General features: G+C 40.9%; 1 protein-coding gene across 6 annotated transcripts in view; it reads right to left on the bottom strand.

Moving 5' to 3' along the window:
• Positions 1-17,684, bottom strand: part of LOC139452702 (Kv channel-interacting protein 4-like) — a 483,175-nt gene that overhangs the window by 411,589 nt on the left and 53,902 nt on the right. For 4 of the 6 annotated variants that reach the window (XM_071234257.1, XM_071234262.1, XM_071234263.1 and 1 more), the window contains one exon: positions 4,832-4,852. The exons of the other annotated variants lie outside the window; for them this stretch is intronic. In XM_071234257.1, coding sequence (XP_071090358.1) covers positions 4,832-4,852 — 21 coding nt within the window. The remainder of the gene's footprint in view (positions 1-4,831; positions 4,853-17,684) is intronic. 6 annotated transcript variants of the gene reach the window in all.

The following is a 17,684-nucleotide window of genomic DNA, read 5'->3' on the forward strand; positions in this document are numbered from 1 at the left end:
AAGAAAATGTGCATCACAGATTTGAGAGCTCTGAAAAAAACAAATCCTCTGTATCTCTACCATTCCTTAGCCTTCAGTGATCTCTAGTTTATTCAAAGTCTGGGAGTCCAAAATATATTAACAACATTTTCTGTGATGTAGCGACGAATGGCAGCATGATGTACAGTATAAGTGCTCATCAATCTCCATAAAACTCCCACAAATTGTTCCTTAAGATGATTTTCTGGTATGGATTCTTGCTCTCTTCATCTCCGGACCAATCATTCATTCCCATGGCTCTTGGGAGACATCAAAGTACATTTTACTGACATCAATCAATAGATGCTTGCACTTAAAATTAAACTAACTTCAGATTCGGTCCTGGGCAACTTGGCCAGTTTGTCAGACTTCCATTTCTTTGTCGAACTTGATGGAACCACAGAGAGGCTTCACTGAGACCCTCCAACAACCAAAAAGAGGTTGTCAAAAAATGGCTGCCACACAAGATGCAAGAACTTTCAAACCTGCATTTTCAATTGTTCTTTTGTTAAATCTGTAAAATTGCAGGTCAAATGGGGTTCTCGTTCAAGATTATTGCACATATATAGCAACATGTGTGAGCGAGTGGCTTGTAAATAAAATTTTGACCAGACAATCCAGTGATTGATATTGATGACATGCCATCAACCAAGTCACCAAGCCTGACAACCCAAACCATTTGGTCTCCTCTTAAGATCAGCATGGGAGTCAGTTCTCACCGGGAGTCCCTACTGGGTCCTCCTCCCTAGGACTGAAAATCCAAGCAGCCCCTTGACACGAGATATACAGGAACCTCACAACCATGGGGGATTTAATGTTGCGTTCAAGATTATTTTACTGATTTAGTGATGTGCATACACATGTATTTGTACTACTACAGATTTATGCAGGGTTTTATAGTGAATGAATGAGTGAATTGTGTTTAATGCTGCTTTTAACAGTATTCCAGTTACATCACAGTGTGTCAGCTTAGTGTGGGAGGACTTAGACATTGACCACTGTGCTGAAAACCATGAGCACAGGTATGGTTCTGGCATACCTAGAAACATGATCGGGTTGAACCGGGATTCGAACCCACAATAATAGGTTTCTGGTGTGCCCAAGGGATGCACCTCTGCACAGTGAATTGCAACACCTCAGACGACTGAGTCCCTCCGAGCCCCACTCACACACTGCACTGACCAATCAACCAGTCGGTTTTATCTCATTAATGCCGAGTGACAGTCAGGGTAAGGTGAGCTTTGAATCAGAACCACAGTTCACTCTTTTCACATTCTCGAGGTAGATACTCATTGTGGGTACACGTGAGTTAATGTATTACATTAACCAAGGACCTAGCATTTTATCCTCACACTGTGATTCCATGCATGGGTACAACTCAGAATGGAACAATGTATCAGTTTAGCACTGGTCATTGAATACGAGGATGCATCACACTGTATTGCCATATCTGTACTCACTGATGCAGATGATGCATATGTCCTAGTGGAATATTATCAGATTCAGCACAAGCAACAGGTCTGTATTACTTTTGGCCATCGACTTGGACACCAGCGACAAGATCAAGCCTGTGTATACTAGTGATGTGATAAACCCTCCATGCATACTTGTGATGTGATAAACCCTCCATATATACATGTACCAGTGATGTGATAAACCCTCCATGCAAACTTGTGTGATGTGATAAACCCTCCATATATACATGTACCAGTGATGTGATAAACCCTCCATATACACATGTACCAGTGATGTGATAAACCCTCCATACATACTTGTGATGTGATAAACCCTCCATACATACCAGTGATATGATAAACCCTCCATATATACCAGTGATGTGATAAACCCTCCATATATACCAGTGATGTGATAAACCCTCCATATATACCAGTGATGTGATAAACCCTCCATACATACTTGTGATGTGATAAACCCTCCATATATACCAGTGATCTGATAAACCCTCCATATATACCAGTGATGTGATAAACCCTCCATACATACTTGTGATGTGATAAACCCTCCATATATACCAGTGATGTGATAAACCCTCCATATATACCAGTGATGTGATAAACCCTCCATATATACCAGTGATATGATAAACCCTCCATACATACTTGTGATGTGATAAACCCTCCATACATACTTGTGATGTGATAAACCCTCCATATATACCAGTGATGTGATAAACCCTCCATATATACCAGTGATGTGATAAACCCTCCATACATACTAGTGATGTGAAAAACCCTCCATACATACTTGTGATGTGATAAACCCTTCATATATACCAGTAATGTGATAAACCCTTCCTATATACCAGTGATGTGATAAACCCTCCATACATACTTGTGATGTGATAAACCCTCCATATATACCAGTGATGTGATAAACCCTCCATATATACCAGTGATGTGATAAACCCTCCATACATACTTGTGATGTGATAAACTCTCCATACATACCAGTGATATGATAAACCCTCCATATATACCAGTGATGTGATGAACCCTCCATATATACCAGTGATGTAATAAACCCCCCAAATATACTAGTGATGTGATGAAACCCTCCATATATACCAGTGATGTGATAAACCTTCCATATATACTAGTGATGTGATGAAACCCTCCATATATACTAGTGATGTAATGAAACCCTCCATATATACCAGTGATATAATAAACCCTCCATATATACTAGTGATGAGATAAACCCTCCATATATACTAGTGATGTGATGAAACCCTCCATATATACCAGTGATATGATAAACCCTCCATATATAGCAGTGATGTCACCAGGCAATACAGTGATTGGCATCATGAGCATAGATCTTTGCAACTGGGATACGATGTCATGCATCAACCATGTCAGTAAGCCTGGAAGGGCTGTCATGTCCGCTCTACCCCAAATGATCCAGAGAATCCACCATATGGTGATCACCGTTCAGCGACTGACTGAGTGTAATACTTCAGTAGGCATTTCCCTAGAGGGTACCTTCCATTAACACAGGAACTTTGGCAATGAAGAAAGTATCAACTCTTTGGGTTCCAAAGGTTCTGACATCCAATCAAAAATGCACCAGGCAATTGTCTTAAGATAATCAACCTCTGTTTGAAGCTGATCCAAAAGGTTCTTGCAAACATTTGTGGCTATGGATGAAACCTTGACTCACCACTTCCACAACTCAAACGTGAGTGCAAACAACAATCAAAACAGTGGAAGCATTTGACATCACCATCACCTAAGAAGGCAAAGACTTATCATCTGGAAAGGTTATGGCCTGTGTTCTGGGATACCGAGGGTGTTTGAAACAAAAAATTCTTGATAAAAGTTGTTTCAGATTTTTCGTTTGGTTTATAAGTAAGATAAACACCTAGGTTTTTATGAGATTACACCAGCAATGTGCTGAACCCTCCAAATATACAAGTATTGAACACACAATACCGGACAGGACTCAACCCCCCAAAAGTACGAGAATCTGTACTTTACAAAGAAAGTGTTATCCCAAATGTAACATTTGTTATATACAAGTATTGTGCACAACGTTCTTATACCACCATGGTGCATAATGTGCACTGTTTTAGTAGGTTGTTATTCTTCGTAACGACCCCACACGCAAAACTAGCCGAGGCTGGACGAACCAATTCAGATGAGGTGGGAAGCAAACCTTGATTCACGGTTCTGCATCCTCACCCTAGCAGAAAGTGCATCAAGCTTGTGACCCACGTGTGTTGAATTTGGTAAGCGCCCCCATCTGTATGTGTTAAATTTGGTTAGTGCCCCCCTCTGTGGGTGATATGGACTCTTGAGGAGTCCGCTTATGTATACATACACACGGGCGATGTAATGAAACCTGCTTATAACAAACACACCAGTGATTGGATAAAGATTTGATACAATACATGTTTGATGATATAACCATGTGTGTTCCGGGGTATGTGGTGACTCTCCTCGTACAGGTAGGATGATATAACCATGTGGTGACTCTCTTCATACCGTGTTTGATTAAAAAACCATGTGGTGACTCTCCTCGTACAGTGTTTGATGATATAACCATGTGGTCACTCTCCTCGTACAGGTAGGATGATATAACCATGTGGTGACTCTCCTCGTACAGTGTTTGATGAAATTACCATGTGGTGACTCTCCTCATACAGTACTTGATCATATAACCATGTGGTGACTCTCCTCGTACAGTGCTTGATGATATAACCATGTGGTGACTCTCCTTGTAGAGTGTTTGATGATATAACCATGTGGTGACTCTCCTTGTACAGGGCTTGATGATATAACCATGTGGTGACTCTCCTCATACAGTGCTTGATGATATAACCATGTGGTGACTCTCCTCGTACAGTGCTTGATGATACAACGATGTGGCGACTCTCCTCATACAGTGCTTGACGATATAACCATGTGGTGACCCTTTCCTTCAGCTTCACATTGACCGGATCTGACAAACAATGTGAATCTGTGGCACATATTGACATTTGCTTGATGTGAGGAAACATGCAGAAGTATAAATAAAGTTCAGCCCAAATGGGCTCACTAAGCATGCTGAACTATGGTACAGCCTAAAGTTGGCTTTTTACCATGCCAGAACATGCCAACTATGGCACAGCCAAATACTGGCTGACTGTCAAAGCATGCGTAACTGTAGTACAGCCTACAGGGGTTTGTGCCCTTATAAAGCATGCTACAATGTGGTTTAGCCTGACTTTGCCTCACCATACTAAATCATGCTACACTGCGGCATAGCCTTAAAAGTTAGGCTAACCCTGCCAGAACATGCAATATTGGCTTACCCCGGCTTCCAAAGTCCTCATCTGCATAAATATAAAACAATTTTGACATCTTAATAAATTTAGTCAATAAATTTTGCATTAAATGAAACTTTCAAAACACAAAATAAAATTGTGTCTTCATTTCTCAGAGTCACCTATTTATCTCGAATTCCTAAAATCAGTTTCAATAACCCTTCCTTGCCAATGTAAAATCCCACTTCCTCCATATGCCATAGTGTTTAGGTTATCAAAATATTATAAAATCTATTGTGTCTTTTTTTTTAAAGTCATGTCATAAACTACGTACAAACATAACCCTCTATTTCTAAATGCAGGATCTATTCCAAGACGGTTTGCATATATCTCCTTCAAACCTAGATCAGGTTCCAATCATCACTATCTGATATCATCTCTCTGTAAATCTCATATTATCCATATCTGTAATCTTGAAATAATCCATCTCTATCAGCCATCTTAATCAATGTAACATAATCCATCTACCAAAGCCTCATGTAATCAAGGTCTTGAAGCCAAATTCATATCCAAAAAACTGATACAATCCATCATTATAAACCATTGCTACAAACCTCATACAATCCATTGTTACAAACCTCAAATAATCCATTGCTACAAATCTCATACAATCCATCTCTACAAAACTTGTATAATCCACCGCTACAATCCCTAAGTATTAAATACCACGCATCTTTACAAGAGTTGTACACTTCATCAAGACAACATCACTCATTTTGTCATATACCACGGAGTTCTATAAACTTCATAGACCCATCTGTACCACACCAACTGGCAACAACATCTCGTAACATCAATATCTGCCTCAAATGTTATATCCTTTATATCTCATGGCATCCATCAGTAACAAATCATGTAACACCCATCCCTACCATACTCATAATCATCAACACATTATAACATCTGTGCATCAAACGTCTTTTACATCCATCTCTCCAAATAATATCATATCCTCCTTATCTTATACAATCCATCTCTGTAAATAATATCACATCCTCCTTATCTCATACCATCCATCTCTGTATTAAATCTCACATCTCTCGTTTTCTTATACTATCCATCTCTGCATTAAATCTCATATCCTCCTTATCTCATACCATCCATATCTGCAATAAATCTCATATCCTCCTTATCTCATACCATCCATCTCTGTATTAAATCTCACATCCATTGTTTTCTTATACTATCCATCTCTGTATTAAATCTCATATACTCCTTATCTCATACCATCCATCTCTGTATTAAATCTCATATCCATCGTTTTCTTATACTATCCATCTCTGTATTAAATCTCATATACTCCTTATCTCATACCATCCATCTCTGTGTTAAATCTCACATCCATCGTTTTCTTATACTATCCATCTCTGCATTAAATCTCATATACTCCTTATCTCATACCATCCATCTCTGCATTAAATCTCACATCCATCATTTTCATATACTATCCATCTCTGTATTAGATCTCATATACTCCTTATCTCATACGATCCATTTCTGTATTAAATCTCACATCCATCGTTTTCTTATAGTATCCATCTCTGTATTAAATCTCATATACTCCTTATCTCATACCATCCATCTCTGTATTAAATCTCACATCCATTGTTTTCTTATACTATCCATCTCTGTATTAAATCTCATATACTCCTTATCTCATACCATCCATCTCTGTATTAAATGTCACATTCATCGTTTTCCTATACTATCCATCTCTGTATTAAATCTCATATACTCCTTATCTCATACCATCCATTTCTGTATTAAATCTCTCATCCATTGTTTTCTTATACTATCCATCTCTGTATTAAATCTCATATACTCCTTATCTCATACCATCAATCTCTGTATTAAATCTCACATTCATCGTTTTCTTATACTATCCATCTCTATATAAAATCTCATATACTCCTTATCTCATACCATCCATCTCTGTATTAAATCTCATATCCATCATTTCCTTATACTATCCATCTCTGCAAATAAGTCCCTTATCCTCCTTATCTCATACCATCCATCTCTGCAAAACATATCATATTGTTTTCTTATCTCTGAAAAAATCTCACATCCTTCTTTTCTTATACTATCCATCTCTGCAATAAATCTCATATCCTCCTTATCTCATACCATTCAACTCTGCAAAAAATATGAAATCCTGCTTTTTAATACCTTTTATCTCAGCAATAAATATCTTAACCTCCTCATCTCATACCATCAATCTATGCAATTATTCTCACATCACCTATCTCCAACAAGACATTATCATCCATGTCTCATAACATTTATATCAGCAACAAACCTCATATCCTTCCTATATCATACCATCTATCCATGTACCCCATGTTTAGCACCATGCACCTGTGCAATAAATCATATAAAATAATCACACATCTATGCCAACATAACATCCTTGATTTCTCCTTCAATTCACGACCTTTACAACAAACAACACATCCACTATATCTTACACCATCCATCTCTGCATCAAACCTCACATACCATCAATCTCATGCCTCAGACCTGTGCAATAACTCTCATGTCACCCATCACAACAAATCTCATATCATCCACATCTTCCAGTCTCCAATTCTCTACAAATCTCAAGTTATCCCGTACTGTAATCAACAAGTCATCTGTTTCTGTGAATATCTCTTAAACTCAATTAAAAACCTCAGACGAAGCTTAAAAATCAGAGAATCCCAATATCGACCGATCAGTTCCACCTTTCCTCCCAATAACAGTTCAACCCTTCAGCGCCATCTCTGATGCTGGTCTATAAATACTCCCATGCTGTAATATATGATGTGAAATTGATTACAGAGAGCATACCAACTTCCTGGCCAACACTACGCCACAGTCGGAAACTGTTCCATGTCTCCGCCACCTGATTCGATTTGCAGGTCCTCGCGTCAGGATGGTCACATAACTGATACTACTTGCAACAATAATTAAATAATTGATGTAAATCCAGATCATAATCAAATGATACCATCAGTTTTATTGAACAGCCAGAACATCTCAAATGGGAGAAGACATTGTGCCAATGGACCCAACTTCCGTCATCTGGCGGGCCTACTTAATTGATTATAGCATGCTCACAGACCATCACACCGATTTCTACATCACATATGTTCAACAACTGTCTCGTTTGAACATAAAATCTCTACTAATCATTGTTAAAAAGAAATACCCCTTTCTGGTTGAATTGGTTTGATTGATTTGGGTAACTTAACAATGGTCTTCCATATTGGAACTAGGAAGTGCGATTGTCATCTGGATAAATATTTCACGGTCTGATTGAATCAAGACCCTTTTAGAATGCTAGACAAGAATGTGTACATGCTGACAGTCAACATTTTCAACAAGTCTCCCTCTATTACCGTACTGATTTCAATTTGATAGTTGTTTGGTTTGTTGTTTAATGCCGCACTCACCAATATTCCAGCTATATGACAGCCGTCTGTAAATAATCGAGTCTCGACCAGACAATCCAGTGATTAATATCATGAGCATCGATCCACGCAATTGGGATCGATGACATGCATCAACCAAGTCAGTGAGCCTGAGCACCCGATCCCGTTAGGCGCCTCTTACAACAAGCATGCTTGCCTTTTACGGCAAGCATGGGTTGCTGAAGACATATTCTACCTTGGATCTTCACAGGCCATTTTGAGTGAGTGAGTGAGTGAGAGTTGGGTTTAATGCTGCTTTCAGCATCATTTCAATTATCTCAGTTTTGGGAGGAAAGTGACAGGTTGTAGAATAGTGAGTGAGTGAGTGAGTGAGTATGGTTTTACACCACTTTTAGCAATATTCCAGCAATATCACAGCGGGGGACACCAGAAATGGACTTCACACATTGTACCCATGTCAGGAATCGAACCCGGGTCTACGGGGTGACGAGCGAACACTTTAACCACGAGGCTACCCACCCGCCCTGGTTGTAGATTACAATCATAGAGACACATATGATCACAAGTATGGTGTGGACAGGTAAAGAACAGTTTAAGAGAAAAGCATGAAAATAGCTTGTTGTAGATGACTTCGGTGAACCAACGGACACTGACAAGGTAAACTGCTGACAAACATGGATCATTACAGGTCCATCTCGTGTAGGATAAAACCCTGCACAGTCAGTTAAAACAGCATTGACCACTAGGCCACCACTGCAATATTATGGATGGCATGTAAAACTCACTCGATGAAACTGTTACTAAATCTAAACAAGACATATCTTTCTGGGTTTGTAGGACCTGGTAGCTTATGATTTTGTGTGGGTTGGTGTGTGGAACTTGCAGCTATCATTGTGTGTGGGTTGATGGTCTGGAACTTGCAGCTTATCATTTTGTGTGGGTTGATGTGTGGAACTTGCAGCTATCATTGTGTGTGGGTTGATTGTGTGTGAAACTTGCAGCTATCATTGTGTGTGGGTTGGTGTGTGGAACTTGCAGCTATCATTATGTGTTGGTTGATGGTGTGGAACTTGCAGCTATCATTATGTTTTGGTTGATGGTGTGTGGAACTTGCAGCTATCATTGTGTGTGGGTTGGTGTGTGGAACTTGCAGCTATCATTATGTGTTGGTTGATGGTGTGGAACTTGCAGCTATCATTATGTGTTGGTTGATGGTGTGGAACTTGCAGCTATCATTATGTGTGGGTTGGTGTGTGGAGCTTGCAGCTATCATTGTGTGTTGGTTGGTGTGTGGAACTTGCAGCTATCATTATGTGTGGGTTGGTGTGTGGAACTTGCAGCTATCATTATGTGTTGGTTGATGGTGTGGAACTTGCAGCTATCATTGTGTGTGGGTTGGTGTGTGGAACTTGCAGCTATCATTGTGTGTTGGTTGGTGTGTGGAACTTGCAGCTATCATTATGTGTGGGTTGGTGTGTGGAACTTGCAGCTTATCATTGTGTGTTGGTTGGTGTGTGGAACTTGCAGCTATCATTATGTGTGGGTTGGTGTGTGGAACTTGCAGCTATCATTATGTGTGGGTTGGTGTGTGGAACTTGCAGCTATCATTATGTGTTGGTTGATGGTGTGGAACTTGCAGCTATTATTATGTTTTGGTTGATGGTGTGTGGAACTTGCAGCTATCATTATGTTTTGGTTGATGGTGTGTGGAACTTGCAGCTATCATTATGTGTTGGTTGATGTGTGGAACTTGTAAAAACCTGGGAGCCGCTCCACAAAGCGATCTTAGCGGTAAGTTGAACTCCTATACTTTAACATAGACTTATGAATGTTGTATCGCTAAGATCGCTTTGAGGAACGGGGTCCAGTAGCCTTGATTCATGTACTTTTACATCTAATCCCCGAAATGTTGCAATAAATGGGCACAAAAATAGTCACTTTTTAATTCAGTGAGTGAGTGACATTTACTCATTTGTCAGCTATCTTACAACTTTACACAGCTGTTTTTTCACACTTTGCTGTTCGCACTGAGCAATATTTCAGCTAATAATACAATTCTGTAATAATTAAGTCTGGACCAGACAATCCAGTGATTGACAATATGAGTATCGATCTATGCAATTGGGATACGATGACATGTATCAACCACCTGATCCCAATAGTTGCCTCTGACAAGAAGTAAAATTGCCTCTTAAGGCAAGCATGAGTTGCTCAGAACCAATTCTAACTCGGATCTTCATGGCTCCCAAATAAGGAAGGAATAAGCGTACCTATATTGCCCAGATAAGGAAGGCACAAGGGACAATATTGCTCAGATAAGGAAGGTACAAGGGACAATATTGCCCAGATAAGGAAGGTACAAGGGACCCATATTGCTCAGATAAGGAAGGTACAAGGGACAATATTGCCCAGATAAGGAAGGTACAAGGGACCCATATTGCCCAGATAAGGAAGGTACGAGGGACCCATATTGCCCAGATAAGGAAGGTACAAGAAACCCATATTGGTCAGATAAGGAAGGTACAAGGGACAATATTGCTCACATAATTAAGATACAAGGGACAATATAGCTCAGATAAGGAAGGTACAAGGGACAATATTGCCCAGATAAGGAAGGTACAAGGGACCCATATTGCTCAGATAAGGAAAGTACAAGGGACAATATTGCTCAGATAAGGAAGGTACAAGGGACCCATATTGGTCAGATAAGGAAGGTACAAGGGACAATATTGCTCAGATAAGGAAGGTACAAGGGACCCATATTGCTCAGATAAGGAAGGTTCAAGGGACAATATTGCCCAGATAAGGAAGGTACAAGGGACCCATATTGTTCAGATAAGGAAGGTACAAGGGACAATATTGCTCAGATAAGAGAGGGAACAAGGGACCCATATTGGGCAGATAAGGAAGGTACAAGGGACCCATATTGCTCAGATAAGGAAGGTACAAGGGACAATATTGCTCAGATAAGGAAGGTACAAGGGACAATATTGCCCAGATAAGGAAGGCACAAGGGACAATATTGCCCAGATAAGGAAGGCACGAGGGACAATATTGCTCAGATAAGGAAGGCACAAGGGACAATATTGCTCAGATAAGGAAGGTACAAGGGACAATATTGCCCAGATAAGGAAGGTACAAGGGACAATATTGCTCAGATAAGGAAGGCACAAGGGACAATATTGCTCAGATAAGGAAGGCACAAGGGACAATATTGCTCAGATAAGGAAGGTACAAGGGACAATATTGCCCAGATAAGGAAGGTACAAGGGACAATATTGCTCAGATAAGGAAGGCACAAGGGACAATATTGCTCAGATAAGGAAGGCACAAGGGACAATATTGCCCAGATAAGGAAGGTACAAGAAACCCATACTGCCCAGATAAAGGGGTACAAGGAGGACCCATATTCTTTCTCGCTGTCTCAAACACTCTAGGCACCAAAAATCTAATCAATACAAAAATGTTTTTTGTCCATAGACAACTTCCAGAGGATGAGAGTATCAAAAACAATCGAGCCTTGAAGAATGCTATCAAACAAACTCCCTCAATAAATTACACTTGATAGCATCACAGCAACAGTTTCAATCTTAAGGAACTGTGGGTGATTACTCGGCAGCAGGGAGAAGAATGATACTCAATTTCAGGGGAAACAAGAATTTTATCAAGGAGGGAATCAAATGACTATCCACTATCATCTTCACCAGCATCCCTTCAAAGAACACAGCTCAACCAAATGCCCCATAATCTTGGCAAGAGCCAACGAGAAACTTGTACAAATGTCACAGTGACGGTGAACAGTTGTCTGGACTACAAATACCTTCTTATTATACAAAAATACCCTAACTTGTCCAAAAACATAAGACTAGAAGAATCATCAAGATTTAGAGTCATGTTTTAAAAGACAAGGAATGATCAATGAAAAAACTTTGCCTAAAATCATCCCCATAGTGTTTGCCTCACGGAAGCAAACGTCAGTATTGATTTCAAGACTTTTGTTTGAAACATTCCTAATTGGGAGGCTTCTGCCACAGATTTCTGCTACTTCACTTCCACAGTTAATAATGACAAGATACTCCTCACTGAACACTGGTCTTTAGCGTCTCCATTACCAAGAGCCAGATCACATGTAATCATAGCAAACCGACCACTTACTACTTCCTAAAATAATCATAGCTCTGGACATCTCAGTCCATGAGTGAATGTTGTTTTATGCATTACTCATAATATACAAGCTGTATCGTGGCGACCATTAAATAACTGCCTCTAGACCAGGGTGCCTTAGCGCCAAGATGATCGTAACTCCCATACCTTAACACAGACTTACGACAGTCGTAGTGCTAAGGTGATCGTAACTCCCATACCTTAACACAGACTTACGACAGTCGTAGTGCTAAGGTGATCGTAACTCCCACACGTTAACACAGACTTACGACAGTCATAGTGCTAAGGTGATCGTAACTCCCACACGTTAACACAGACTTACGACAGTCGTAGTGCTAAGGTGATCGTAACTCCCACATGTTAACACAGACTTACGACAGTCATAGTGCTAAGGTGATCGTAACTCCCATACCTTAACACAGACTTACGACAGTCATAGTGCTAAGGTGATCGTAACTCCCACACGTTAACACAGACTATTGACAGTCGTAGTGCTAAGGTGATCGTAACTCCCACACGTTAACACAGACATAGTGCTAAGGTGATCGTAACTCCCACACGTTAACACAGACTTACGACAGTCATAGTGCTAAGGTGATCGTAACTCCCATACCTTAACACAGACTTACGACAGTCGTAGTGCTAAGGTGATCGTAACTCCCACACGTTAACACAGACTTACGACAGTCGTAGTGCTAAGGTGATCGTAACTCCCATACCTTAACACAGACTTACGACAGTCGTAGTGCTAAGGTGATCGTAACTCCCACACGTTAACACAGACTTACGTCAGTCATAGTGCTAAGGTAGTTTTCTACAATGTCACCAAGGGAAACCAGAAAGTGAGTGAGTGAGTATGGTTTTACGCCACTTTTGACAATATTCCAGTAATATCATGGCGGGGGGACACCAGAAATGGGCTTCACACATTGTACCCATATCAGGAATCGAACCTGGGTCTTTGGCGTGACGAGCAAACACTTTTACCACAAGACTACCCGACAGCCCACAAACCACTGAGAGAAACCATGTGCAATGAACAACACCATCAGGTACGGTGATACAAAACCAACCACATGACCACCCTCTTGCAGTCAGCTCCTCTATACTGGCGACCTCCCCAAGGAGATTCTGGGTTAGAACTGATCCCCACCAATCTATGCTGGGTGTAAGAGGCGACCAAAAGGCGACCCCTAAAGAGATCCTGGGTTAGAACTGGTCCTTAAACCGAGTTTGTCAGCACCAAGCCAGCACTTTGGATGTTACAAAGTGGTCATCCATTATGACCAACCGATCAACAGTTTCTAGGTTCTTATGATAATCCAATATTCTCCCTAAACCGAGTTTGTCAGCACCAAACCAGCACTTTGGATGTTACAAAGTGGTCATCCATTATGACCAACCGATCAACAGTTTCTAGGTTCTTACGATAACACAATATTCTCCCTAAACCAAGTTTGTCAGCACCAAACCAGCACTTTGGATGTTACAAAGTGGTCATCCATTATGACCAACCGATCAACAGTTTCTAGGTTCTTACGATAACACAATATTCTCCCTAAACCGAGTTTGTCAGCACCAAACCAGCACTTTGGATGTTACAAAGTGGTCATCCATTATGACCAACCGATCAACAGTTTCTAGGTTCTTACGATAATCCAATATTGTCCCTACACCGAGTTTGTCAGCACCAAGCCAGCACTTTGAATGTTACAAAGTGGTCATCGATTATGACCAACCAATCAACAGTTTCTAGGTTCTTACAATAATCCAATATTCTCACTAAACCATGTCTTTCATCACCAACACCCATGTCTGTCAGCACAAAGCTGTGTCTGACAGCACCATGCCAGCATTATATTGGTGTTACCAAAGTGGTAAATGTTAAGTATATGAGTCACATACATAGGTCTTCCTCCCACATTAAGCTCAAACAAATTACATCAGCTGCAGACAGCTCACATCAAGGGAGAAGCTCAATTTGTTCATAAACAGCAAATGCCTTCTATATTTTCATCATGATATTTTGGAGGAGAGCATAACACAAATTATTCACCGAGGTTAACACCAAAACTTGGGGTGTACAGAAAAATAGCAAAATGTTTTAAGTGCTTAATTATTCAAGGCATTCACATCCACTTAACATACAAAATAGAGTTAGCCTCATCAGCAGTGAAATGCATAGCCTCCTCTGTGTTGGTGCAGTAATAGTTAACATGCAATAATACAGCCTGGAAATAACGTTCAGTCACTGCCCTTAATCATTCACAGCATTAAGTAGTCCGCAGAGAGAGTTTGGACTGCAGAACAGTCTTATTCCATTGTGTGTGCATTCTATTTGAGTCCATTCTTGTGACACGTGATGTTGACTACAAGGTTGCAGCAGGCTCAATTGTCGACACAGGAGGTTGGTATGATGCTAATGGACTTCAGGAAGAAATGAATTGTGGCATGAGAGTTTGAAGCAGATAGCTTACACCCTTTGAACTGGAGTGAGTGAGGGAGTTAAGTGCTACTTGATATTTTTTGTTTCTTTGTTTAACGTTGCACTCAGCAATATTACAGCTATATGATGGCGGTCTGTAAATAATCGAGTCTGGACCAGACAATCAAGTGATTGACATCATGAGCATCGATCCACACAATTAATATCGATGACATGCATCAACCAAGTCACCGACCCTGACCAGCTGATCCCATTAGTAGCCTCTAATAACAAGCATAGTTGTTATTTACAGTTGGAATGAATTGCTGAAGACCTAATTCTACCCAAGATCTTCACAGGTTTACTCCATATTCAGAAACATCATGTCATCCAAATATGGGAGGAAAACCTGAAGTGATGCTGGCAGCAGATGTTACTCACTCGGGTGAGACCCACAGGCATGGGTAAGATACACACCAAGGATCATAATGGCGGTAGACTTGGGATTTCAACCGTCAGCAGATCCTGGCAAAGCTAGGGGATTAAACTGAGGCACTCAAGTCTCCATTGTGTCATGATACACTTCACTTTCTTGGTCCCCTCTTCTGGTACATCTGTCCTTTTTGAACAACCTGGCATAAGGCCCAGGTTGTATGTGACCTGGTATTAGCACCTGTTGTATGTGACCTGGTATTGGCGCCCTGTTGCATGTAACCTGGTATTAGCACCCTGTTGAATGTGACCTGGTATAAGCCCCCTGTTGTATGTGACCTGGTATTAGCCCCCTGTTGTATGTGACCTGGTATAAGCCCCCTGTTGTATGTAAACTGGCATTAACCCCCTGTTGTATGTGACCTGGTATAAGCCCCCTTTTGTATGTGACCTGGTATAAGCCCCATGTTGTATGTGAACTGGTATTAGCACCCTGTTGTATGTGACCTGGTATAAGCCCCCTCTTGTATGTGAACTGGCATTAGCCCCCTGTTGTATGTGACCTGGTATAAGCCCCCTGTTGTATGTGACCTGGTATAAGCCCCCTGTTGTATGTGACCTGGTATTAGCACCCTGTTGTATGTGACCTGGTATTACCAACTTTTAGTATGTGACCTGGAATAAGCTCCCTGTTGTATGTGAACTGGTATGAGCCTCCTGTTGAATGTGACCTGGTATAAGCCCCTGTTGTATGTGACCTGGTATTAGCAACCTTTTGTATGTGACCTGGTATAAGCCCCCTGTTGTATGTGACCTGGAATAAGCCCCTGTTGTATGTGACCTGGTATAAGCCCCTGTTGTATGTGACCTAGTATAACCCCTTGGTCACTTGGAGACACCAGAATGTCTTTTGGAAACATCTAAACTTAATATCGGCATCATGATACATTCTTTCACACTTTCATGGCTTTCACTCCCCGGGACATTTTTAGCTGTAACAAAATCAGGAAAACACAGCAGTTTTCAACTGAACTTCAACCTTTCTATTTTTTGCAGCTTCCTAGCAGTATATTTAGGCCAGATCAATCTTGTTTATTTCTGTGTAAAATTAAATTTAGAAAGAGGCTTGTTGCAACAAGGAAAGGTCACACAAAACCAGGTGGAGGGATGAGTGTGAGAAGATTCACCTGGGTTGTGTGAACCACACTGACACACATGGAGTGCTGTGTTCTACTTCATAGGTGATGTTTTGATTGGCACTAGTCTCTCTGTCAGTAATGAAAGAGCTCCTCTACAAGATGCCCTGCTGAAATAGCCTATAACACTATATGCCTGGCTACTTGAAATGACAAACAGAAACAGTTTGACCAATTCCAATGTCTACCTACAGTAATTACAGTCCAACCACTCCATCATGGATGGCCAGACAAACAGTAGCACAGGGAGAGGTGGCTCATGTCATGTGACCCAACACTTGTGAGGTGAGGTGAGGTGAGGTGAGGTGAGGTGAGGCTAGGTGAGGTGAGGTGAGGTGGGGTGAAATGGGGTTTAACGTCGTGTCCAAGATTATTACACTTATATAGCGATGTGCATGTACGTGTGTGTGTGTGTGGCTGCTTGTACTAGTCCGGACTGATGCCGATTTATAGTGCTAGCCCACTGAGATACCATGCCGCAGTTTAACATGAATACCCCACTCAGACACAGAATACTGACTCCGAGCCGACCAGTCCTTGTTTTAGCCCCTTAATGCCGAGCGCTAGACAGGGTAACAACAAGTACCATCTTTTAACGTCTTTCGGTATGACGCAGCCAGGGATTGAACCCCAGACCTTCCACTCTCCGGGTGGACGCTCTACCACTAGACCACGGAGGGGGTGGAGGTGAGGTGAGGTGAGGTGAGGTGAGGTGAGATTTAAAGGGACAGTACGTCGACAGTTGTTTTTTTAAATCATGCATGAAACAATTTCCAAGTGGGACGTCACATGCCCGATTCAATTCTCAAATCAAACAATAGAGCTCCGTACTGTGAAGCCTACAACACAAGCGCTGCACAGAGTAAACTGTCTTCAGTAATGTTTGTTTATAAGAGGCAAATTGAAGTGAAAGTTTGTATGTTTTTCTTACGGTTGAGTAACAAAATACTTATTGCCAGGTTGATTACATTAGAAGCCAGTGTTTATCAAAGCCTCGATATGCCTTGTCCATAGGAAGAGAATCATTCTTCCCCCTAGAGTTCCTCACAGCCAGTCTAGAAACTCTGTTACATCATAACACTTTACACAGCCCATTTATGTGTTTTTTATCTGTTTCAGTTTGGTCGAGACTACACATTTAGATAAACAGAACTTTCAATGAGAAAATATCCTAAAATGTGAAAAAATATTCCTATTTGCGTATTTATCCT

The sequence above is a fragment of the Haliotis cracherodii genome, unplaced genomic scaffold (genome assembly GCF_022045235.1).
Source record: "Haliotis cracherodii isolate W230 unplaced genomic scaffold, xgHalCrac1.p SCAF_9, whole genome shotgun sequence".
Lineage (NCBI taxonomy): Eukaryota > Metazoa > Mollusca > Gastropoda > Lepetellida > Haliotidae > Haliotis > Haliotis cracherodii.